Source organism: Genypterus blacodes, unplaced genomic scaffold (assembly GCF_046128005.1).
Source record: "Genypterus blacodes isolate CSIRO-AG114 ecotype Tasmania unplaced genomic scaffold, CSIRO-AGI_Gbla_v1 ptg000059l_1, whole genome shotgun sequence".
Lineage (NCBI taxonomy): Eukaryota > Metazoa > Chordata > Actinopteri > Ophidiiformes > Ophidiidae > Genypterus > Genypterus blacodes.
The window spans coordinates 107143-131061 of record NW_027466871.1 but is presented as its reverse complement, the minus strand read 5'-3'; the positions used below and the strand labels follow the sequence as shown (position 1 = coordinate 131061).

At 45.2% G+C, this 23919-nt stretch overlaps 5 protein-coding genes across 10 annotated transcripts; all 5 read right to left on the bottom strand.

Moving 5' to 3' along the window:
• Nucleotides 1-2729: 2729 nt before the first annotated feature.
• s100t (S100 calcium binding protein T) lies at nucleotides 2730-3470 on the bottom strand. Its single transcript, XM_076153846.1, has 2 exons — nucleotides 3304-3470; nucleotides 2730-3199 (listed from the first exon to the last, which is right to left on the bottom strand). Exons 1-2 carry the CDS (start codon nucleotides 3463-3465, stop codon nucleotides 3035-3037), a joined length of 327 nt encoding a protein of 108 aa, XP_076009961.1. The 5' UTR covers nucleotides 3466-3470; the 3' UTR covers nucleotides 2730-3034.
• Nucleotides 3471-5848: 2378 nt separating this feature from the next.
• On the bottom strand, nucleotides 5849-9809 carry LOC143003317 (protein S100-A13). The gene is made up of 3 exons (XM_076153915.1): nucleotides 9652-9809; nucleotides 6443-6564; nucleotides 5849-6352 (listed from the first exon to the last, which is right to left on the bottom strand). Exons 2-3 carry the CDS (start codon nucleotides 6560-6562, stop codon nucleotides 6200-6202), a joined length of 273 nt encoding a protein of 90 aa, XP_076010030.1. The 5' UTR covers nucleotides 6563-6564; nucleotides 9652-9809; the 3' UTR covers nucleotides 5849-6199.
• A 380-nt stretch (nucleotides 9810-10189) lies between these two features.
• LOC143003238 (protein S100-A11-like) lies at nucleotides 10190-13044 on the bottom strand. The gene is made up of 3 exons (XM_076153790.1): nucleotides 11916-13044; nucleotides 11652-11808; nucleotides 10190-10718 (listed from the first exon to the last, which is right to left on the bottom strand). Exons 2-3 carry the CDS (start codon nucleotides 11778-11780, stop codon nucleotides 10584-10586), a joined length of 264 nt encoding a protein of 87 aa, XP_076009905.1. The 5' UTR covers nucleotides 11781-11808; nucleotides 11916-13044; the 3' UTR covers nucleotides 10190-10583.
• Nucleotides 13045-13091: 47 nt separating this feature from the next.
• On the bottom strand, nucleotides 13092-22053 carry pbxip1b (pre-B-cell leukemia homeobox interacting protein 1b). 6 transcript variants are annotated; one of them, XM_076153784.1, is made up of 11 exons: nucleotides 21948-22053; nucleotides 19674-19750; nucleotides 19116-19206; nucleotides 18843-18916; nucleotides 18292-18676; nucleotides 16943-17212; nucleotides 16777-16800; nucleotides 16274-16326; nucleotides 16006-16122; nucleotides 15546-15780; nucleotides 13092-15365 (listed from the first exon to the last, which is right to left on the bottom strand). In XM_076153784.1, exons 2-11 carry the CDS (start codon nucleotides 19722-19724, stop codon nucleotides 13969-13971), a joined length of 2697 nt encoding a protein of 898 aa, XP_076009899.1. In that variant the 5' UTR covers nucleotides 19725-19750; nucleotides 21948-22053; the 3' UTR covers nucleotides 13092-13968. The 6 variants fall into 6 exon arrangements, with proteins under 6 accessions (XP_076009899.1, XP_076009900.1, XP_076009903.1 ...); XM_076153785.1 differs by having other exon boundaries at nucleotides 13092-15362; XM_076153788.1 differs by having other exon boundaries at nucleotides 15690-15780.
• A 1135-nt stretch (nucleotides 22054-23188) lies between these two features.
• On the bottom strand, nucleotides 23189-23818 carry lenep (lens epithelial protein). The gene has a single exon (XM_076153910.1). The coding sequence runs from the start codon at nucleotides 23535-23537 to the stop codon at nucleotides 23343-23345; it is 195 nt and encodes a 64-aa protein (XP_076010025.1). The 5' UTR covers nucleotides 23538-23818; the 3' UTR covers nucleotides 23189-23342.
• Nucleotides 23819-23919: the final 101 nt, after the last annotated feature.

Below are 23919 nucleotides of genomic sequence, written 5' to 3'. Positions count from 1 at the left end.
ACCGCATAACGACACGCAACACACACACAGACACACAACCTTCAGTGACGTCAGGGGGAGCCAATCAGAAAGAGGAAGGGAGGTTCATATCAAGGTTCTTCTCTACGGTTTTCCTTTTCCATCGATCCACTTCAGTGAACCCATCTGTTATATTTGATCATAGCATAGCAAACGACCACAGTATAGCATTGAGTAAATATTATAAAGATTTCCCTCTGTGTCGGCTCGTGCGCGGGTCTGTTGCTGGTAGAGAGGCGATGATGGTATGTTGTACGATTCTATAGATTAAACAAGAATGTGATATAAACTGTACTACACAGCCTGTGACACGCACACAAACACAATATGTGTACAAGCAACAGATTGTGATGGATTGACTTTAAATGCATAGAAGGAAACTTACATATATTTAAGAAAGAGCAAGGTTCTATTATTAGATGAGAGTTTTAGAGGATAAGGCCGATCGATTTTTGCATGGAGAGTTTTTTGTTGTTGCTTAGACGGTTCTGCACGGTGAGTGAAGTAAAGCAGCAGATACTGAGAGAGTGAGGAAGCTGAGCAGAGACGAGGGTGAGAGACGCTCCTGTAGGACGTGCAGAGCAGAGCGAGCCAGTGAGGGAGTTCTCCGAGATGGGAGAACTCAGAGATCAGTAAAGGGAATATTTATATGTAAATCAAATTGTTTGGGAGGAAGGAAGGACGAGGAGTTTATCGTTGAAATTAAGCTATTGTGTGTACTATGATGTAACTGCACAAATGTTCATTTTCTGTCATTGCTGTGATTTTCTTATCAGCGTCTCACCTGTTCCTCCTTACTTTGTCTCCTCTCCTCTTCTCTTCTCTCCTCTCCTCTCCTCTCCTCTCCTCTCCTCTCCTCTCCTCTCCTCTCCCTGTGTTAACCCTGTGTGTGTATCAGTGTGTAATGAGCATATGTGAACACAAAGTCCCCAGATATGAGTGGCCCTGTGTTTCTCTATGTAACGTTCCAAGCATATTTATACATGTATGTGTGTGTCCATCTGTGTGTGCGTGTGTGTATGTGTGTGTGTGCGTGCGTGTGTGTGCTTGTGTGTTTGTGCGTGTGTGTGTCCCATACCCCATTGCACATTGGTCAGATGCAATGTTCAGGAGAGCGTGTGTGTGTGTGTCTCGTCATCTCTCTTCTAACCCTCCAACTCTCTCGACTTTATCTGGTCTTCCATTGACTAATCCAGCTCTGTCATTTACTCTAATGAGGATAAAGATAAACTACATGCTCATTAAGGTAGTTTTCCTTTTCATCGGCTCATTTCTCACATTTCCTCAATCCTGCTTGGCCTCTGACGACCAGGAAAGAAGCAAAGGGCCGTTTGTGGCACACAGGGAGCGGGGATTCAATGAGAACAGAGAGGGGGAGCGGCACTGAAGCGAGCCATCAGATCAGGCAATAAGTCACAGGCAGCGTCCTCACACACAGCCAGGCAGCAAAGATTCATCACATGTCCGCATGTTTACACAATACAAACCTGTTAGCCGGAGGACGGCTGAAAAATCAGTATAAACTGGCCGAAGCTGCACAATGCAGACATGAGGAGGAATAAACTGTACAAGAAGACAGACAGACAGAGACAAAGGACTGTTAGCTCTGCTGCTGCGCAGGAAAGCCTCCATCAATCTGGGGGAGAATGCCCATCGTCGTCGGACACTCATTCAGTGTGAAATTTCCTCTGGTTTTTATGGTTCTGTGTCCAGTCTGCATCGGTCTCTCCCTCTCCGGATGATGGAATTACTCGGGGGATCCGACACAGATCCTTTACAAGCGTGAAAAGCCTATCAGAGATCTGTGAAAGCTGTAGGCTGCATGGCTTCAGTAAGTGGACACATTTCTGTCCACTCTCACTCTCTCTCTCTCTCTCTCTCTCTCTCTCTCTCTCTCTCTCTCTCTCTCTCCCTTTGACCTTTCCAGTCTCCCTTCCCTTTCTCTCACTTCCTGTCTCTCATAGGCTCTCCATCTCTCACCCTCTCTTTCCTGACTCTCAGTTCAGCTCCTGTGCACACCTAAACCAGTCAAATAAAGGTTGTAGGCTCAGATTAATCAAAGTGTGTGTCTGTGGCCTGTTCTTACACACACACACACACACACACACACACACCCACACACACACACACACACACAGGAAGTGGGTGCTACCTACATGTTCTGTATGTTAGGGTTTTGCCCAAACCTCCTATTATTCTTACACAACAGGATAGAATGAAAGAGGGAAACATTTCCTGGCTTTCTAATATTAATGCTTGACTTCCTTTTTATATACTCACTTGCACACACGCACACACACCTACACACTCACACAGTGCCTTTTCCCTCTAGGAAGTAGCGTTTAAAACAATCATGGGTGTAGGGCCCAGTCAAGGCCGCCTAAAGTCTCCATTATTCTACTGGAAGGATAGGAAAGTTCAGGAACCAGAGTGAGGACCTGCTGACACACGATGACATCATGATAAACACAACTGGCACCAATATTACATCCACATCATATCGCTGCTGTATGTTTCATATTATAGCCACAACATAGAGCACAAATGATTTACAATCCTCTGCTAACATGAGGTTGATGCTATTGAGGGCCACTTGCTGCCATCTAGTGGCTATAATGTGTTACAACTCTTCTATTCTGCTTTAATGAAATACAACCCATTTACTGTCATTTGTTTTTATTAAAGAACACATATATTCTATCCAGGGGGAAACTTTTGCTTCAATGATTTCCAAAAGACAATGAAGAGAACAATAGAGAGATTCACTCATTCAACAATGACAGGTGCTGAAATTAACTTCAACTCTCTGAATTAAAAGGTTTTGATGGATTGTTGGGACAATGCAGACAAATACACACACACATTTACCAATAGGCGTATGTGTGTGTGTGTATTTATTCATGTGACGTCCGTGACAGAGTGTCCTGTGCTGCGTCTCCAGCCTCCTCTGCTGAAGTTTCTGTCTCCTCCCTGGACTGTGGGGGCTACATAGTGAACATCTTTGTGCTGGATTTCTTCACTTCTTCTTCTCTTGCTTGTCATTGTACTCTAGGAAGAAGTCGTTACAGGCCACAGTAAGAGCTCCGACCAGTATGATGAACTCTGTGAAATCTACCTCCCCGTCATTGTTGGAATCCAGGTCTCCCATAACCTTGTCCACTGCATCCTTATCCTGGGCATTCTGCACCCAGGGAGAGGAAGAGAGGATATGATCAGCATACGTCTGTGTGTACGTGTGTGTGTATCTTTGTCCAAATGCTTCACATGCACGTGTCGCTTTCTTACCCCCAAGTAGTTGCCCAGCTCTGTGGTGAGCAGCTCTTTGAGCTCAGAGTTGCTCAGAGTGTATTTGTTCCCCTCGTTTCCAGAGTATTTATGGAAGGTCTGGATCATCAGCTGCATGGCGTTCTCCAGAGCGGAGGCGTTCTCCTTGATGGGCATAGACATCCTGCCCGAGAGCAGAGGAGGAGTAGAGAAGGAAAAGGAGGAGGAAACCAGAAGGGATCATGACAGAGCAAATCCACAAGTTAACCCTCTCTAGCTTCTCTCACCTCTCAGTCAGAAATGTGACTTAAAGGTCCACATGACCATAACTGAGAGCTTTCTGATGGAAACAGAGATATTTGACAGGAACCCTTCTGCCCCCTGCAGCCCAGTTTGTTTCAACACTTTACTCATCAGCAGTGTTTCCTCAATGACAGTGGTCCTAGAGAGATGAACTGATCCTCGTGTTGTTTGCGTCTTTTCCCCAGTGAAAAGACCTCTGTAGGTCAGACATGTGAGCCTGTTGATAAGAGTGAAACTCTAAGCTGCCCTAACAGCCAAACAGGGGGAGATACTCAGAAGCAACCTGAGATCTACCGGATGGCAGATGTGCCAATTTTAAATCAACACCACTTCTGTACAGTGAAGCTGCCAATCACATCTCCTGTCAGTTTACCTGCAGACACATTGTTATGAATCATCAAATCGCGTCTCTACAGTATGAATTCAGGTGGCACAGGTGACAAAGACGCTGTGAATAAACAGAAAGCTCCTGCTGTCTTTTCATATACATTATCTGCACTCCTCACAAGTCTAACAAGCTGTGATAAGACACATGGCTGTAAGATCCAGGGAAGGCAGAGGAAGAGGTTTTCTCTCTTCTGCATCCCTCCATCCCTGAGCCATCCCTTTGCTTCTTACCTGAGTGGAAAGTGAGTGCTGGCCTGCGGGGTCAGGTGGCTGCAGTGAAGATGGTGGCGACTGATGAAGAAGATGATGGAGGCAGCCTCTTAAATACACACTTCACTCCACCCATCCTACGTCTCCCCTCCTTCCACCTGTCGCTCCCCCTCCTCCCCCTCTCGTCTCTTCTTTCTCTGTTTACACATCAGACACCTGTTTGCAATTAAATGGACATATGTAAGATCAGCCGTCCCTGTCACTCACACTGTGTGTAAGAGATGAAACACGGAAAACAAACTAATTCTAATGACAGTGTAACTATAGGAAGACATTAAGACATGAAGCTGTACACATCACCTGAGCCCAAGCCTCCACACAGGCCTCTGGGAGTGACTTCAATGTGTTTTTGTTACATTCAGATGTCAGTCTGCATGGAAGCTCAGCAGAGAGTGACCGTATATAATAAGATTACAATTTGACATACAATTACTCTCCAGCATTTGTAGTGTGACGATTAGATTTCTAATCACAATGAGCTTTGGTGAAGTGACAAAGACGTATCACTTACTGTGTTCCAGGTCATTATAGTGACAGTAGATTGTGCTGCAGCCTTTTGTGTTGACGTTTTGTAACCTGTGACAGGACGAAGATGAGGCAAAGCAAGTCAAAGCCCAGAGCAAAACTAAGATGAATAGTATCGCGAAACATGTCAGCTTTAAACTGAGGCCAGCAGCAGCAGCAGCAGGTAAGGATGCCAGGAGCAGAGACAGCATGGGGGTCATTGTTGGAGCAGGTCTTTATTGGGGGTGTCATGCCTGATACAGTATCCACAGGATTAGTGCAGCACTGCTAAATGGACTCATCACACATGGCAGCCATGCAGAGAAATCCCCATACAAAGGCTTTCCAAAACACACACACACACACACACACACACACACACCTCAGGGTCTGAAACATAATATGTGTTTGCTCCACACATATAAACAAAGCTAGTGCAGATGTATTTGACGTAGAAAGCTTTATGTAGTACACAATATTCACATGAATCTGCACCGGACATAACCCAATATGAAAGATAGGGGGAAGGCGAGGGTTTCTTGCCCCTAGGTTTGATCCATATTATCTGCATATGAAAGAATAAACCTGTCTAGTACTTTAAACATCAATACCAATGCAGCATAATTACATGACGGTTGCCTTTGCCATCACAGTGAGTGCATCTAACAGTCTGATTGATGTCTCTGCTGCTGTGCATTGTGTCGGGCGGTGTAGTGTGTGCACGCTCACACACTGTATACCATATGTGTGTATGTATCACGTTACAATATGCAGAGTGTATGTGTCGGGTTCTGGTTTCAGTTTGGTTGATGCGTCTCAGGCTGCAGCGTGTCGATGGTCAGATGTGCCTCGGCTAAAAATAGCAAACGCTGCCGGTCACTATGGAGCGAGCAGGTACAGTATCACCAACCAGCTCAAGACAAAACACACACCTGCACCGGGTTTCCCACACTGGCATCACTGTGGAAGTTAAAGGAGCAAGTTGACACAAGATGAGAAACAAGAAGCTGCTTAGGGATGTGATGGGCAGTGGGCCCCCGTGGAAGCTTACTAAGTTATTGAGATGCAACAGATTGATGAAACACTAATGAAGAGTACACACTTTGTGGTTTAGTATAAAGCTTTTATTATTTTTTGAAAATACAGTATCACTTGCATAGTTCATAATAATAAAAGCAGCGCTCAGAGATCTTCATTGTGTCCCTGACAGTGGAGATCAAGGCGGATTATGTTGACAAAGACATTAAGGCGTAGCTGAGAGCATCACACACCAGTTTAGCTGATTAAATGAAATTAAAATCATTATGGACTTTTGTTAAAGAATGTAAATGTGATACTTGAGACATTGGAAAATTAGTCTAAAAAAAATACTTCAAAGCGAAAAAAATGAAATTTGCCGATCGACCGCACTGCAACTCCACAGGATCCATGCTGCAAGGCACCGTCTGACAATTCAAGCTGCAGCGTTTTCTCCCGTCTTCCGCTGGCTCAGGGACTTGGCCAGGTGACCGATCAGTTGGAGATATTCCTGGAAGCTGACCTTTCCGTCCTGGTCCGTATCAAGTCCCTGCTGCATATCTTTGATTGCAGAAGAGCTGTCTGTGTCCTGAACAACACGCATAAGGAGAGGATCAGGAGAGTAACGATACATCTCATTTACTGTGTGTGTGTGTAAATGCTTTGTGGACACGCTTACAGCCATGATGTTGCCCAGCTGTTTCTGCACCATTTTCTTGAAGTCATTCTTGCCTAGGCCGTCCGAACTTCTGGAAGATTTAAGAAATGTTGTAACCACTGTCTTGATGGCCTCCTCCATATCTACAGACACAGAATTAAGAATTTAGTGTAGGAAGGGAAAAGAAACAGTTTGTCATATCTCAGACACTCACACATTATGCCAATGGCTGACTGTAGGAAATTAGGATTCACGGTTACATTCACACAATCAATGATGTGCTTTAATAATTGCTTTAATTAATAATAATGCAGTATGCAGACACTTGGTAACATACAGTAAACATGCAGGAAAGGTGAGACACACAGGTGATGTCAGAATTTAGGAGGAGGAAAGGGAGCGGCAGAGAGGAAGAGGCCTAGAGGCTTTCTGGCGTAAACAGAGGGAGCGATGGAAGGATGAAGAGGAGGGGAGTCTCTGAGGTTGACACACAATGGAAGCTGCGATCTCTGACGCTGGATATCTGATCCCGAGGAGCCAGCGGGAGGCCACGGGTTCAGATTACTGCCTGCTCGCTGCTGCTGCTGCTCTGGCTGCTGCAGCACCCCTTCCCCAACACACTGCTCTGAACACACACTGCTGGCACGCTGTGGTCATACTGTGGTCCTGTACCAGCTGACAAACATCAGCCTACAAGACAGCCCAGATCTGAACGTGTGCTATGTGAACGCACGCAGATGTCAAAACTGTGGCGAGTGTTCAGTCAATTATAGAGCCAAGATACGTAGAGTGCTTCCCCCACGGAACATTCAAGATGGGCCAGTTAGCTCTACTTCCTCCTCTTCATATCACTTCCGCAGAAGAAATGTACATTATTATCAAGCCTTTATGTGTCAGGCTCACAATTTATCAATCAACCAATCAATGTGCACGCTCCTCTTGCCTAGAGAATGTCATGTAAGATAATGAGCTGCAGTATTCTAACCTGACAACAACTCAACATCTGAAAATGAACTAATAAATGCAAGTCAAATGTAGATGAGTATAAAGAACAACATAGTAGAAAGACAGTGTACTTTACTTTAGTGCAGTGAAGTAGTTAACTACATACAGTAACTCAGCTACAGCTTTGAGGAACGTGCCTTGGTTTCGTTCGATGTTAACTGCAGTATCAACGTGGAACAGAAAGTCTGTGCCTACTGACACAGAAGGAGTTACGCCCTGTGTGTGTGTGTGTGTGTGTGTGTGTGTGTGTGTGTGTGTGTGTGTGTGTGTGTGTGTGTGTGTGTGTGTGTGTGTGTGTGTGTGTGTGTGTGTGTGTGTGTGTGTGTGTGTGTGTGTGTGTGTGTCCTGGTGTGCCCTGGCGAAATCCTGCTGGCTCTGCAGTGTTTCTGCTCGCTTTTTCATTTTCTCAACAAGAAAAACAAAAAATGCAAACACTACTGGACTTCTCACAGTAAAATAAACACTGTAAACAAATACTGGAGTCGTGTTGATATCTTACTATCCCTCATAAACCTGCAGCTTGGGGTGAAGTGTTGCCACAGCTTTACTTTTTGACTTCTGAGTAGTGGAAACTATCAGGAGGCACCGTAATGATGATGGATGCTGTGGTGATGTTGGAGTAACTGTAGAACACAGTAAATCTCCATCTGACACATATGTCATAGCTTGTGCACACACACACACACACACACACACAAGTACACACACACACGCACACACAGACTGACAGCATTTAGGATTTCTGTTGCATTAACCTAATTACTGGGTGAGTGACAGCAGAGCACACCCTCCGTCAGGCAACAGAGGCCAGGATTCTGTTTCATGTCCCCCTACAATGCCAGCGAACACACACACACACACTCAAACAAAACACACACAGGCAGGAGGGAGCCTCTCTTGTCAGCTTGTTGTTCATCATTATTTTATATGTGACTATAAGTAACATGCTTCCTAACACCTCCTACATAACTGTGTGTGTGTGTGCGTGTGCCAGAGAGTGTGTGTGTATCAAAATGGCTAATAACGTGAAATCAAGCGAACAGAGATGAAGACATGAGGCTTAAGGAATGTTGAGGGATGAACTTGTGAGCTTCGTGTGAAAACAGCCGGAGGCGTCCTGAGATTCAGTTGACTTGGATCATCTCATGCTTGTGTAAGACTGAATACACTCTTGTTTTACTCACAATACTGACGTGTGTGTGAGAGAGTGTGTGAGTGTGTGTGTGACAGAGTGGCTGGCATGCATTTCTGGTACAGCTAGTGTTACAAATGGCTGCAAGGCTCAACATGTGCAAACCAATTTCCAGGTAGAGAGTCAGGCGGGGCCACCACCCAGCGGGCAGGACGCAGCTGATAGCTCTGCAGTTTAAACTCTTTATCAAACTCTAAACTCTAAACTTACACACAGATATCAACCTCCAGTATTGGTTTGATATCAATCAGTGACAATGTATGAATCGCTCCGATCCATCTGCTCCATTCCAGACGCGTTATTCGCACTGTTAAGCGTGACTGACGCACTTCCCGTCAGGTTCGGATTCCAGTCTCGGTCCAGGTTTCCTGTCTTGGCTCGGGCCGGCTCGGGTCGCTGTTTCTCACTCGCGTATTTAACCGCATTAAGATTTTTTTGGAATCCAGTACCATCGGTCTAATCCCGGCGTTAATAATTCACCGTGACAGTCTCCGTGTGTGTGCGTGTGTGTGTGCTGCTTAACGGGGCGGTGACGGGCCTTTGCGCGCACGCCAGAAAAGCCTCGCCAACGTCCGCGCGTAACGGAGACGCCGGGCTTCACCCACGGGCTCCACGCTGACGTTTAGCCCCGACTAATCCTGCCAGTTTGTACACTGACCAGCGGCTGGAGGATGAATAAGTTAACGCGACTCCTCCGGGGGTCCGGTTACACGGGGGTGGGGTGGGTGAGTGGGTGGGTGGAGGGGTGGAGGGGGGTGCAAAGGGACTGGAGGAGGGGTGGGGGGTTCAATTACCAAGGAGGAGAACCTGATACCTGTGGTCACCAAACTGGGTAATAAGACAACAGAGACCCCTCGCCAAATGATGCAAAATTCATGACGCAGTGGAGGATCTGAGCTAAACTGTCTGTTGTTGTTGTTGTGTTTTTTTCCAGTTTGCAAACGAACAGAAATAATGAACCAGAATGACACAGTGACCACATTCAGCCCGTTAAAAGTCCCCCGGATCGGGATAAAGAACAAGCTTTACTTACCGATGCTGCAGGGATGAAAATGGCCAGAAAAGACTTCTACGTTTCCCTCTCGGTCTTGAGCGAATCCTCCCTCTCGAGTCTCAAGCTAGATTAAGCAGCTTCACATATCTTTTCCGTGATTTAACTTCTCAGGCCGGCCAACTTTTTTTTTTTTTTTTCTCTTCATTGTCATAGGGCGTGTGCTGTGGGGAGAAGGAATGTGGAAAGAGGTGCAGCTATACAGAGGCTGAGAGCAGCAAACAGGGGCCAACAACCCTCTGCGACTCATGAAAACTAATCACGCTTTTATTATCTGGGGTTTATCATACATATTTGTGCTTTTATCCGTTGATTTGGTTTCCTAGCACACTTCCTCTTCACTGTGTTAAACCAGGGAATAACTTTCCTAGCAGATGTACGTAGGCCACACCCTGTAACTGTTCCTCTCTTGTGCAATGCAGTGGAAAGATAGTTTTCATTTGGGACACAACTTTAGATGGCAAAACTAACACAAGGCTCTGTTTGATGATTTTTGTTTTTAGATTTTATTCATGCTCTTAAAAGGTGGAGGCTTCTTCTGACGGTGTCTGATCCCCCGGAGATGACGCTGAAGCTCCAGACGTCTGTTTTCCATGAATCAGACAAACCAGAAACATACTTTTGCTTACACTCACACATTCTTGGTTTTTCACCGACAATGCATTCCCATCCTTACCCCACACACACACTAGGAGCCGTACCGTTCTTGTGTGTGTGTGTGTGTGTTGTGAAAGAGTCGCGGTTGTACTAGCGGCTGTGACTGTACTTATACTGTTTCTTTTGTCCTACTGATAAGAGCACAAGACACAGAGTTTAGGGTGTTTTCCATTTGGCTCCGTGCCAGTTGTACTAATCCAAACTGCATGACACAGACACAAACAAGTCTGTCATCCATCTGGAGCTTTGGACACGCTCTATTGGCTGAATCCCCCCTGCTGGTTAGCCACTTGTCCAATCAGCTGCCAGAACTCCAGAAAGGTGAGCTCTCCATCGTTGTTCTCGTCCAATGACCTCATAAGCTGGTCAGTGACAGCGGGGTCGGCGGCGTTCTGTGACAAACAGGAACACACAAGCACACGTATGCGGATCTCAGCATTATATATTGCAGTACGTGCACGGGCAGCCACAGTAATCTGTCTGTGATTCAGTGCTGAGATGTTTCTTGAAGTAAACTGACACCACTGGCATGAACACCAGTTTACCCACTTCATGCCAAAGCAGCAGGGTGGGTTTTGCTGTGAGGATCTGTGTTTCTGTCTCCATCTAGTGGCCATAGTGATGACCTCAGCTGTTCATGAGAGCTAAACCACGTGGAATTTTCCACATTTGGAATAAGCAGCCCAGTGTCTTTCCTGGGCCTCAACAACTAATGTCATTTGTACTTCATCGTGCAGAAAACCCAGTGACAAACACGAGAGGAGTTCAACTGGGAAGTCTTTGTTTAGTTTAGTGTCAAATTGCTATTTTATACAGAATTTAATGCAGATTCTCCTTCTAAATCTGGAAGCCAAACATGTAGCAGTCAGCTACAATACAAGTACCAATGAGCTCTTTTGAAGATTGCTTTGAGTGAGTCACTTATTGACAGAAGGAAAAGACCAATGAGGCGTCACCCGATTCTTTTCCCACCCAGTGATGCATGAAGGAGCCTCTGCTTTTTATTGAAATTCCCTCTCTCAAAGATTAAAAGAGATTTAAAGCAAAATTCCATCTAATAGTCTTCTGATTGTTTTAAAACAGAACTCCAACAAAAAACCATGGTACAAAGGAAAACCAACCAGCCCTTCATTTGTAATGGAATAATGATTGATTGATTGATTTAAGACATCAATTATCAATTATTTCATCATTTATCCTTATTACTTTTATGTGGTGAAAACAAAAAGACAACAATCTTCTCTTGTCGCCATGTTTTGTTAGATTTTACAGACAATGAATGAAGAAATATGACTGTTGCTGTTAGCCAAGTGTTTGACTCTTACCTTGACAAAGTTGGGGAGCTGTGATGACAGCAGCCTCCTAAACTCCTCTCTGCTCAGTGTGTCAGAGGAACCATCACTCCCGGCGTAGGCCTTGAACTGGGACACCAGCACACCAATGGCAGACTCCATCACACGGCAAGACTCAGACAGGAAGGAACTGTGAATCAGGTGTGTCATTATTATGTGTGAGAGCAAAGAGAAGCAGCAGCATCATACTGAAGTCTGTTGCTGTCATTTAAAGGCAGCAAAGTGACAGAAACTCACCGGCTCAGTTGTGTTGATGAAGAGGGTAAGTTGTGTGTCTGCAAACCTCCCCGTCCTTTTTATAGCCTCCTTCCTCCAGCAGAGCAGATCAATCATTCTCTTCTTCCTCTCTACATATTGACAGCCTGTGTTCCCAGTGTTCATCAGCAGTCAGTCAGTAACAGTTTAAGCCACACTGCCCTAACACTGTTACACACATTACCCATCTCTTTCCATGACGTGATGCATTCAAGGATGCAAATTGTGCATGCGAGTTATTGATCAGTGAGTGAATCACTTCTTTCTGGAGAAAAGCACAGTTAAACTGAGTGGGATGGGTGACAGTGTGTGCACAAAAGAGCTTAATGTTTAGCTGCTTTAGTGCCAATGTTCAGTCTGTGAAATAGACTCCTCCGCTGTATGGGGATGTAAATGCTGAATACAGCACAAATACTGCAAGATATGTTGTTTACTTGTTCAGTACACAATAGCTTCATCATCCAAATATCCACACTGCTATCACACAAACACACACTCTTCATATGGCCGATCCAGATCTCCTTTCCATTCAGCACCAGGTTTCCATTCAGCTCATCTGTTTACTAACCTCACAGGACAATATACAGCAGAATAATGAAATAAATATTCAGCGTTTCATTTCTATAGGGATGTGTTGCTAGTTGCCTGATGATTAACGTGTAGCTGGGGGCTCGTGGGTGGGACGTGTCTGTAAATATTTATAAACATACTTCTTCAATGTGTTGCCCAACTCCCCACTCTTACAGCCTGTGTGTCCAAATTCACCTGGAAGGGAATTTAAGTCTTAAGTAAAGTGTTGGAAAATATGAGTGAGTGAGAGTGAGAGAGAGTGAGAGAGTGAGAGAGATGTTCTTTTACCACAGAGACTGGAGTTTCTGTACAGCAGGTCCATTGATTCACTGCGTCCAGGAGAATCAATGACCTGCAAGGAATCAGATCTGTTACTGTAGTGAGAGAAGTAATACAGCAATGGGAGCACAAACAGACAAACAGTCTACTGAAGGACCAAACTGCTTGTGTTCATTATGAAGAATTGCTGTTAAAGATGTTAAAACCTGATATAGAGAAACAAGGTTGTGAATCCAATACATGCTGCGTCTTGTTGTTGCTACTGATGAGCAAACTGAAAACAAAACACAAGTTTCTCCTTCATAGGGATTTCATTAATTTATTATTCTGCTCTTATGACAACAACATTCAAACAGTCAGACATAAACTCTAACAGACAAAGTTACCCCTTGAAAGCACACGGCTGGTGGCGTGTAAACAGATACGTGACCTACGTGCCGGGACAAAGAAATGTTACATTCATAGTAAAACAAGAATTAAGGACATTTAGTGCTCAACAGAAGTTCTGTACCTGAAATGATGCAGGAACCACATCACAATGTGCCTAACCGTCTATTTAGTCAATTGCAATAAATTAAATATATACTACACTGTATATATATATGCGTGACAGCATAGTTTAACAAATGTGTTTAGTGCAATATGTACAAACTCTTCTCTTCTAATTCAACATAAAACATTTACTAAATAGATTCAGCAGTCCAGGTTTCACCTAATCTACTTATTTACCACTTTTAAGATCACCGTGCTGACATTAAGAGTCCTGGATAAACAGTTAACAGGAAGGTACAGGCCTGAGCGGTGCACAGGTAGAGTGAGCAGGTAAGAATTAAAGCAGAATAAACATCCAACCTCAAACCGGTTTGATCTGCTCTGTGTCAAGAGGGAAGCAAACTTGGCCGACACACGTGACTTTCACTCTCCTACTTCAGCTGCAGGTAAACAGTGGTGGACTCAGGTTGGGGCGGGACTGGAGGAGTTTCTGTGCGGCCTCACTCGTCTGTCTTGGGCCTTTACGTGTTACTAAACCACCCAGATCAGTAAAATGCCGTCTTAATTTGAGTCACAGGGGTAAGATAATAAAATTAACCGCAATTTGTGGTTTCCTTTAAACAATAACGTCCCGTCTGTAAGGCTTCCTTCTCCTGCTGCTTCCTCACCACAGATCCAGATTCCTCCTCCTTCCTCAGCCACGTCCTCGAATGCTCTCCTTCCTCCGCTCTCCTTTCATCCTCTCCTCCTTCTCTGTGGACTTCGGCGCAGCAAACCTCTTGATGACCTCTCTCTCGAACCCGTCCATTTCATCCTCCAGCTCCTCGTCCTCCTCCACCATGTCCTCCAAAACGTCGCCCACGTCTTCCACAAAGTCCCGATAGCTCATTTGGTCGTGGACAAACACGCCGTCCTTGAAGAACTCTGTGGTCAGCTTGCGGAGCTCCTCCGTCTTGCCGGCGTCCACTCCCGCCCCCTCCGCCTTGGCCAGGTAACCTTGCAGGATGGGCTCGAAGTCGGACAGGGAGACGGGGAGCAGCCCCTGGGCAGCGGCGCAGCTCTCCACGGAGGAGCACTGGTGCGGCACCCTGGGTTTGTGCTGGACCTCCTCCCTCTGCTGGACCCAGTGCTCCAGGCGCTCCTTGGGGTGCCTGTGAGGGGGCTTCTGCTCTGCCGGGTCGTGCCACACATGCTCCTCGTGGTGGTCGTGGTGATGGGGGTCGTGGTGGTGGTGATATTTGTGTTCATCTCTGTGCTTGTGATCCTTCTTTTTCTCTTCCTTCTTCCACTCCCTCCTCTCTTCCTTCCCCTTCCACTCTTTCCTCTCTTCCTTCCCCTTCCACTGTTTGCCGTGATCTTTATCATCTTTCCTCTCCCCATCATTCTTATCCCAATCTTTCTTCTCCTGCTTTCCTTTCCATTCTTTACTACTTTTTCTTTCATTCTTCCATTCTTTCTCCTTCCATTCTTTACCATCTTCCCTGAAACCGTTCTTCCCTTTCTTCCATTCCCTTTCCCCCTTGGACTCATCCTTTCCCTTGCGCCTCTCTCCATGATCCTTTCCTCCCTTCCACTCTTTCTTCTCCTTACCTCTCCCGTGTTTGCCCTCATTCCATTCCTCGTGCTTTCCCTTTTTCCAGTCTTTCTCCTTCTTCCATTCTTTTCCCTCACTCTTTTCCTTCCACTCCTTCTTCCCTTCCCTGTCATTCCGGGGCTTATCTTCATCCCCTTTGCTGACTTTGTCTTTCTTCCATTCTTTCCTCTCTTCACTATTCTTCTTTTTCTTACCTTCCTTATCATACTTTCCTTGCTCATGTTTCTCCTTTTTCCACTCCTTCTCTTTCCGTTCTTTGCTGCCTCCATCTTTGCGCTCCCTTTTCTCCCCTTCTTTCCTGTCACTTGCATCTCTTTCTTTCCACTCCTTCTTCTCCCCCATGTCGTGTTTCTCCTTCTTCCACTCCTTCTTCCTTGGCGCCCCGTGTTCCTCCTGTGTAGCAGCAGCTCCAGCCGCACCCTGCATGCTGTCCTCACCCAGGCCACTGGAGGGCGACGCGATGGGACTCACAGGTGCAGGAGCTGCTTCATTGGCTGCTGAAGGAAAGATAAAATGTCAGCAAAAGAAAAAACGCAATGTGACGAGCAACAAAGTGAGGAGAGGGACAAAGGAAGAAACCTGCACTTCTCCTAACTGTCTGTCTAAGAACGACCTTCCTCATCATTCTTCTACCATCTTGTCCCTCCTCCCTGTCCCCACCCTCTGCCCCTTTGTACCTGTGGAGTGTCTTAATTCAGTCACAGTGGCCCTCAGTGTTTCTACTTCTTTCTGTAGGGCCGGCAGTGAATCCAGCTCTCTCTTCATCCTCTCGTTCTCTCTCTGAAGGACAGGGACAGAGGCCATCTCTTCCTTCAACCTACTGTTTTCCTCCTCCACCCCCTCCCGCCGCAGTTGCTCCTTTGCTCCCTCTGCTGCCTGTCCCTTGGCTACTTTTAGCTCTTCGGTCTGTGCCTGATTGAAAAAGAGAGAGAAGAGGATCCTGTGAGAATATTCACACACACACACACACACACACACACACACACACACACACACACACACACACACACACACACACACACACACACACACACACACACACACACACACACACACACACACACACACACACACACACACACACACACACACACACACACACACACACCTAACTTCAGAGACAGAATGGAGTCATACCTGAAGTTGGGCTTGAAGCACAGCAATCTGCTCGTTTCCTTTGGCTAACTTAGTGAGGAGCTCTACATTGTCTGCTTCTCCTCCTGGGGGCGGTGGAACGTCTGGATTAAGCCATTCCTACATGACAGTGTAAGACCTCAGGTGACTGCTCTGACTCGGTGTAGCCAGAGAAGGTATTTGAGAAGGTGCTAGAATGGATGTGGTGATCAGACTAGTGATGTCACAAAGAGAATGCCAGGAGTGAAGTGATGTTCTGACACACACTGACCTGTTTCACAGGCACGTCTGGATCCTTCAGCTTCTTTGCACCGTAGTCACTCTCTGAAAATCATCATGCAAAGATTATTTGATGCCTTATACACTTTCCAACACATAATCAAGAGCTTCAGTGAAATGATACAACTTGCATTTTTCACTTGAGATAAAGGGGATGTGTGCAGAATTTCATTAAAAGTCCAATTCGAGCAGAATACAAGCACGATTGGTTGAAAACCTTGAATTTTCAATCTTCAATCTCATCCATGCGCTTAGAAAATGACACGGTCTCTGGGCTCAGTGGTTAGAAGCGGGGCCAACAGGCAAATGCAGACCTTTTCTTGGTCCATTTGGTAACAGCCAAGTAAGCTTCACTGCCACAACATGGAAGTGCATCAATCACTCACACACACACACACCATTAAATTCATGCAGTGATTTGTGTCGGATCCCAAAACACACTTTTTCTCTGTATGCATGAGTGCGCACACCTACACACAAACATGCGCCACCTACCTTCATCTGGGTCCATGAAGACACCTGTAGGTACATCACACCTCAGTCTCAGTCTACATCCATGCTAGTCATCATTCTGCCGTCTAACCTCACTTTAAACATCTGCATAGACATTAACATTACAGATGTTTACATTCCAAACAACTCACTTAGTGACGGTGCCTACCTGAGAAGAAAATGGTCCCGATGCCCAACAGAATAAAGGCACCCAGGATGCATTTGTTCAGAGACAATCCGCTGTCTTCGTCTCGCTGTGGCAGTCGAAACTCTTCCTCCGCTTCCTCGTGCTCCTCCCTCCTCCCGATCTGCTCCAGAGTCGCCAGGAGAGACCTTCTCCTCCTCCTCACCTCCGACTCTCCTTCCTCTTCCATCTTTGCGGTCTTCTCCTCCCCTGCCTCTGAATACACAGGGGGATCTGAGGGGAAAGTGTGAGAGTCTGAGAAAGACGCAGAGCAACAGAAAAACATTACACGCAGGTTTTACAATTACAGGTTTCATCTACTTTATGGATAAGCCCTAACAGCTACATGGTGAAAAAACATTAATTATGCTTAAGCTTTTCTTTAGATATGAAGCTTTTCATAAGTTATTAGTTTTGATTTTAAAATAGACGCTGTAGCACTTTATTGGAGCATGAAGTTACTCTTGCACTACCAGAGTTAATGTTAGACAGCACAGCTGCTGTAGCTCTGAAACAAACCTAATGCTGCATTATGAGACAAAGGTCCTCATAGGAGATGGGATTTGCTTCTTTACTGGGTCCATTATTGCGTATGTGGTATATTTGCTCCATTGGCATCCCATAGTTACCCATCAAATCAATCTCATTCAGATGATGTCCAGTCAACTTCCATCACTTTGTACTGTTCAGGGCAAAAAGCCACGACCCAGAACTCACACAAGTTTAAACAAACTTGTGCGAAAGTTATGCACAACAGAGCAAAAGACGACTATTCTAATGCTGTAGCGCGGCAAAAAGCTGCAGAACAAAAACACCACAGTGCAAAAAAAGAGTTTGGTCCCATTGAAGCCAATTAACCACTGTGAGCTGTCATGCAACTACAGTTTTGTGTCACGTCATGCTCCCCTCCTCATACCGACCAGAGCCTGTCCAGACAACCTCCTGGCCCAGATATGGAACAAGTCCATAACCAGCTGGTCCACCAAGTACACTTCAAACACAAATGGTTCGTACATCTTAGTCCCTAAATACGCTCAAACCAAAATAGAGGCCACCGATGCTGTGCTGTTTGTTACTTACTTGGTACAGTAAAATCAAACACAACAACAATATGTATGTGTATGTGTGTATCATGTTTACACTGACATACACATTAAAATAAGACTAATGCTTACAGTTATACTTTTATATATTTTACAGTGATTTTCAAGTCATATACATGCAAAATAGGTCACTAACATTTTGCACTCAGGAGATATTTGTTATTTATGTATCATCAAGAATGCAACATTTCAGAGTGGTCTTAGGTTCCATCCTCCTGTAACTTTACATACCTGCCTGTTTCCCAAGGTCCGTCATTCCTGGAGAGAGTTCAGACTCCTCCCCTTCCTGGTGTAGCTCCTCCCCATTTTGCGAGTGCAACGTTTCTTCCTGAGTAAACTCCGCCCCTCCCAGAGTCTCTGTGCTCAGCAGTGAGGCCCGGGGCTCCTCGGGGGAGGGGCTTATGTGGGTGACGGAGTCAGAGAACGAATCAGGGTCAGGGCTGGACTGTGCTGGCCCCTCAGGTAGGCCCTCCGATTGGCTGAGCTCATCACCGCCATGGAGGTCTGAAGAAGAGGGAGGCGGGGCGTCACTGACAGACTCAGGTATGAAGACGGGCGGCTCAGCAGCATCAGTGCCACCGACTCCATTTAGCTCTGCTGTTGTTTCCTCTGCCACCTGCGTGTAAGAATGACATCACTCTCATCACTGTTATATAGCACCATATATTTCAGCTTTTCCTGTTCATATTTGATACCTTAACTGGTCAAACACACCACATATTTAGTAAATCTGTGTAACAAACTATTATTAGATAGCAGAACATGATGTATTGTCATCTTACCGGAGGGTCCTCAGCAGGGGGTCCTTCTGATGTAGACCCTGCTCCTCCTCCAGGCCCGCTCTCCTCCCCCGAGTCTGGATCATCAGAGACAGGCAGAGAAGGGCAGTTGGAGATATTTAGACACAAGATAATGAAACAGATATGTAGACATTTCAGAATTAAAACAGAACATTGTGACTTGACACCACTCTTTGATGTAAATATGCAGGAGGATGAACAGTATTGTTATGTGATCAGGAATGTTGGACGACCCAAGCATAATCTTAAGAACACCTGTATGCTTTGTTGTAGATGTTTCGCTTTCTCCATGGTGTTCAGTCCCCTCTGCTTCTGCCAGAGGCCTCAGCGTTTCAGTGGCAGGTTCCTGGGACAAACAGGAGGATACATAAACACACACACACAACACCATGTAGACACTAGGTCTAATATAGGCTGATCTTTTTATGAGTTGCACATTGTTCATTGATTATGCGCAAGGTGCTATGTGTACTGTGTGTATGTGTGTGTGTGTGTGTGTGTGTGTGTGTGTGTGTGTGTGTGTGTGTGTGTGTGTGTGTGTGTGTGTGTATGTGTGAGCTAAAAGGCCATCAGATCAAATCAACTCACCTTCCCAAACACAGAGGGAGATAATATAGAGTTTTGTAATATCACCTTATTTCAAGTCTTATTACAGAAACCTACTTTATATTGAGGTGACCTAAAAGAAAATCATCTGGGAGAAGAAGTTGTCTTTTTTGAAATAATGCCTTTTCATTGAGGTCACACACACACACGCATACACAGTCTCTCACATATTCCTGTTCTCTGCACAGTCAATCAGCGTGATCATACCTCAGGAGTGAGGATGGTCCAGCTGTTGTTGGTACTGCTGCCACCAGACATGGCCCCCTACAGGCTGTGCCTGTCTCCTGCAACACAACAACAAGGAGGAATTACTTATTCATGTACCTAATCTGTTTGTGCATCGCTAATAACAAATCCAATGACAAGACAGATGAAGGTCCTATACAAAAATCTGCAGTGTTGCCGTATCCCGTGACAAAGTCTGCTGTTTCCAAACTGCCACACCTGAGATCTTCATATGGCACAGAGGGATGAGCAGTTTTTGGTACATTAACCATGCACTTACCGAAATGGCAGTTAGAAAATGGGAGCGAGCAGGTGTGTGTGCAGCAGTCTGTCAACTAGTCCACCATGAGGGAGACATTCTCCATTCTGCAGCATCAAAATTTACATCCTCTGTTTACACAAGGCCCAGGATTTGAATACATGCCTCCGCCATCCAACCTCACCCATTCTGTTGAAAAGGGACCTACTGTAATTTGTAGTTAAAAGACTTTGCTCTCTCTGTGTGTGTGTGTGTGTGTGTGTGTGTGTGTGTGTGTGTGTGTGTGTGTGTGTGTGTGTGTGTGTGTGTGTGTGTGTGTGTGTGTGTGTGTGTGTGTGTGTGTGTGTGTGTGTGCAGGACGTGTAAATCCCGGGGAGCATTGAGTTCTTCATTAGTAGTTACTGTGTGTTGCTGGTCTTTTGGTCACAGTGGCTTTTCACTAACTAGGAGCATGTTTTGGCAGAGACAGGGGTAACTAAGGCTGGCATTGTTATATAGATACAGAGAACTGCAGAACTGACTGATCTATTTGAAGCTATTAATAAGTCATGGTTGCTGGATACGTGCAAACCACTAATTCTGTTATAAAAACAACAGTATCAGATTTGTATCAATGTCTTCAAGCGGTTGCGAGTCTTACAGATGAAGAGTTATTGGAAACATTTTCCACTGTGTGCTCCAACGCTGAGCTGATTTCTCAAGCCAAAGAAACGGCATTCAGACCCAAATCACTGATCGGAAACACACACCGAGGATGCTCTGAAGTGCCCAGAAACATTTCACTTCATATAGAACCTGGTAAAGATAAGTGTCATGATCCTACAGCTTTATAAGGCAATTTCCTTTCAAACAGTAGAGGATGACACACCCTACATTTACACACATCATTATATGCCGTCTGGCTCTAATCAATGAATACAGAACGAACTAACCACCTACTTTAACACGTATTGTGTGGCTAATGACACACTTCACTCTCCAAATTCAATTCTCTCCCAGCTCTGCAATTTAGGTCTTCTAATCGAGCGCTTCCCATGAGAAGTCTACTGAATCTAGCCTGAGGCCCAAGGAGCGTTGTGGAGCAAACAGTTGAATGGCTTAAATAGATACCAGCTAAATTTAGCTGCTGTGAGATTGACTGGAGAGAAAGAGAGAGAGGGTGTGTATGCAGGAAATTAGCCACAGGGAACACAACAGGACAGTTTTAAGTCTTTTTTTTTACTGAAACAGGAAATTGGCAAGTTTAAGATCAGGAAGGACTACAAGTTTAAGATATGTGCTCTGCTCTGACCCTCTGGTCTTATAGAATAATTACTTTAAAAAGCTCTAGGTAAGATAAGATGGGAAATAATTTGCACACAGTTTGCAATTTACCAAAGACACTTTGTGCTGGACACTGACATACTTTAACACCCTCACAATAACAATCAATTCAGCTTGTAGAACATCCGGGGGGGGGGGAAATACAATCAAATAAACGTTTGCAGCTGTAGGCCTTGTGTTTTTTTATCTCGGTCTGTGCTGAACAAAATGACCAAAAAAGGCCAGGCCAGTAAAGTCCAATGCAAGCCATTCGGGTGACAGTGTTACTGCAGCTACACCAGCTAAAATGCTCTTAACCAGGTTGTTCACAGCATCACGAACACAGCGTGTATTTTTTAGCAAATACCTGTATACAGACAGCACAGGGGAAAGTGGCACGAAGCCCGGGGCAGGAAATTTCATATGGCGAGGAAGGAAAACATTAAAATATGACGCAGTTATTAGCCGAGTTGAAGCCCGAGTAACGCACTAAATGCGTTAAATAATGGTAAATACAGTTGACAATAGCTGTAACAAGCCGCCATTTAGTTATTTTAATATTACAAGACACTTTGGAGCAACCAGGAAAAAGTGTGATAACGACGTAGGCGGGGAATGTAAACAAACAAGCACGCAGGGAGTTCGTCGTTAATGCGTGATAAGTAACTTTGTAGGTATAAACATCTCGTTCTTACCTCGCTCTGTCTGTCGCTTTGTTTTCAAACCTCCGGGCTGTTAAACTTTCAGCACACGAGTCTGCCGTTCGACAGCCAACTTCACTATATGGAAGGTGCCTCCTCGGCGCGCGCGACTGACACGCTTCTTGACCAATGGCATAGCGCGTTGGGCCGGTCATCCCGCCCCTGAGCCTCCTGCTCGACCAATAGCAGATGAGGATCTCCCCACTCCACTGGGAAGGCTTCCAAATTGATTGACACGTACAGGTGATCGCGCCTATGTAAAATATACGTCTGACATGTGTTTTTAAATGTCACCAGGCATTAAACGCTATGAACCAATACAATTTCTCTTGCATATATAAATTAGTGAGACTGCAGTATTGACAAAAGACTGCAGTATTGACAATTGACAAGCTACGACTATAGGAAATGTTTCTCAATTCCATGTACAGACGATGGGTTGTTAAAGGGAGATTCCACTGATTTTCCACATCGTCAAATTTGGTCGTGGTGATTATTCATACAGAACTACAGAATCCGTACGCCACTTGTGTGTCAAATGCAGGATGGAAATATTCAAAGTACTGCTATTGGTGTGTGAGAACCATTCTGCGTTTTGTTCCTGTAGAGGGCGCTCTATACAGTGAGGGAAACTGACCCTCTGAACGCCACAAGAGTCAATTTGTGTTAGTGATGAAAGTCGCCACACCCCGAGCTGCACCATAAGAGTCTCCCTTGTAAATGTGGTCTGGGTCACTTTCACTCTTTCAAAATCTGTAGTTAGTTAATTATGTACCAATAAACTGAATTTGATTCATAAATTGGTGTAATTAGGTTTCGGAGATCCTATCTTTGTCTCTATTCATTTTCTCAAGATCTCAAGAAAAATGTCCAATAATCTTGTTATCTCAGGGGAACGATGAAAACAATAAGAATGTTCAGATCAATCAGTCAAATTCAAAATCAACAAAAACACAGACAGGTAGATAACTGGTTTCCTTTTCATTTATTCAGTTACGCAGCAGTCTGTCTTGTTTCAGTGACATCAGTCAGAATTACCATATCCAGTTTGTGGCTTCTGAAGAAATACAAGTCTGCTTCTTGGGAGGCCAGGAGGAGCTTCCTATAGAGTCTGAAAAACAGTAAAATGTGTCCATTAATATATCAAACAATTTCACAACTTAAAATGGAATTCAGTGCTTTTCACAGTAGATATTAGAGAGCAGATATTAGCACTACAGGATGTGCTCCAGATTGTTTGTGGACTTAGTATGAAAATAATAATTCCTGCAAATGTATACTGCTGATCAAACACTCCAATTGTGATGAGAAGTTATGGAGCTTACACAATAAGAGCCAAAGGAGAAATTCAGAAAATCGGTTGTGTGGGACTCATCTACTCTTCTTAAGTCAGTCCAGTATCTCTTTGATGCACCAGCAGCAGAGGACGAAGTAAAGGCACTCCTTGACAGACTGGATCAAACCATATGCAAAGTTTCCACCCATAAGGTTCTTTCCTCGTCCCAGGCCCATGGCCAGGTCTCGCAGGTTCTGTCCCAGAGAGGAGGAAGGCATGGCCTGGGGAAGAGGACGCTGGGGGTGCATGGCTCCGCAGAACAAACTGAAAAAATGAGGCAGAGGAGTAAGCAGTAGGACAAGCAGCAGTAGAGAAGAAACAGGACGACTGAGGACAGGAGGTGAGGAACCACGATCAGGATTGGAATGGGCCTGTGTAACAGCTCAGGTCTGTTCCGTATTCACGGCACAGTCGGCTCCCAAATTTATAACCTCCCATTCACACCCTGCTTTTTCTGGACTATCCCCGCTTTCAAACATCCCCTGACTGATTAAGGGCTTTGTTTACCTCTGCCGTCCACTGGTCCCGTCTGTCGTACGGCCTGTTCCCGTGTTCCCCTCGCCCCCCACCTGATCTCTCTCCGGGCTCTAATAATCCCTCAATCTATTCACGGGAGAGTTCTAGCTGCTC

Excerpts from the sequence above, each read along its gene's own strand:
- s100t (XM_076153846.1), bottom strand. The coding sequence starts at position 3,465 with ATGTCTATGCCCATCAAGGAGAACGCCTCCGCTCTGGAGAACGCCATG. Across the intron at positions 3,200-3,303 it reads AGCTGGGCAACTACTTGGGG|AATGCCCAGGATAAGGATGC; the intron begins GTAAGAAAGCGA and ends CCCTGGGTGCAG.
- LOC143003317 (XM_076153915.1), bottom strand. The coding sequence starts at position 6,562 with ATGGAGGAGGCCATCAAGACAGTGGTTACAACATTTCTTAAATCTTCC. Across the intron at positions 6,353-6,442 it reads AGCTGGGCAACATCATGGCT|GACACAGACAGCTCTTCTGC; the intron begins GTAAGCGTGTCC and ends CGTGTTGTTCAG.
- LOC143003238 (XM_076153790.1), bottom strand. The coding sequence starts at position 11,780 with ATGGAGTCTGCCATTGGTGTGCTGGTGTCCCAGTTCAAGGCCTACGCC. Across the intron at positions 10,719-11,651 it reads AGCTCCCCAACTTTGTCAAG|AACGCCGCCGACCCCGCTGT; the intron begins GTAAGAGTCAAA and ends TGTTTGTCACAG.
- pbxip1b (XM_076153784.1), bottom strand. The coding sequence starts at position 19,724 with ATGTCTGGTGGCAGCAGTACCAACAACAGCTGGACCATCCTCACTCCT. Across the intron at positions 19,207-19,673 it reads GGACCATCCTCACTCCTGAG|GAACCTGCCACTGAAACGCT; the intron begins GTATGATCACGC and ends TGTTTGTCCCAG. Across the intron at positions 18,677-18,842 it reads CCCCTGCTGAGGACCCTCCG|GTGGCAGAGGAAACAACAGC; the intron begins GTAAGATGACAA and ends TCTTACACGCAG.
- lenep (XM_076153910.1), bottom strand. The coding sequence starts at position 23,537 with ATGCACCCCCAGCGTCCTCTTCCCCAGGCCATGCCTTCCTCCTCTCTG.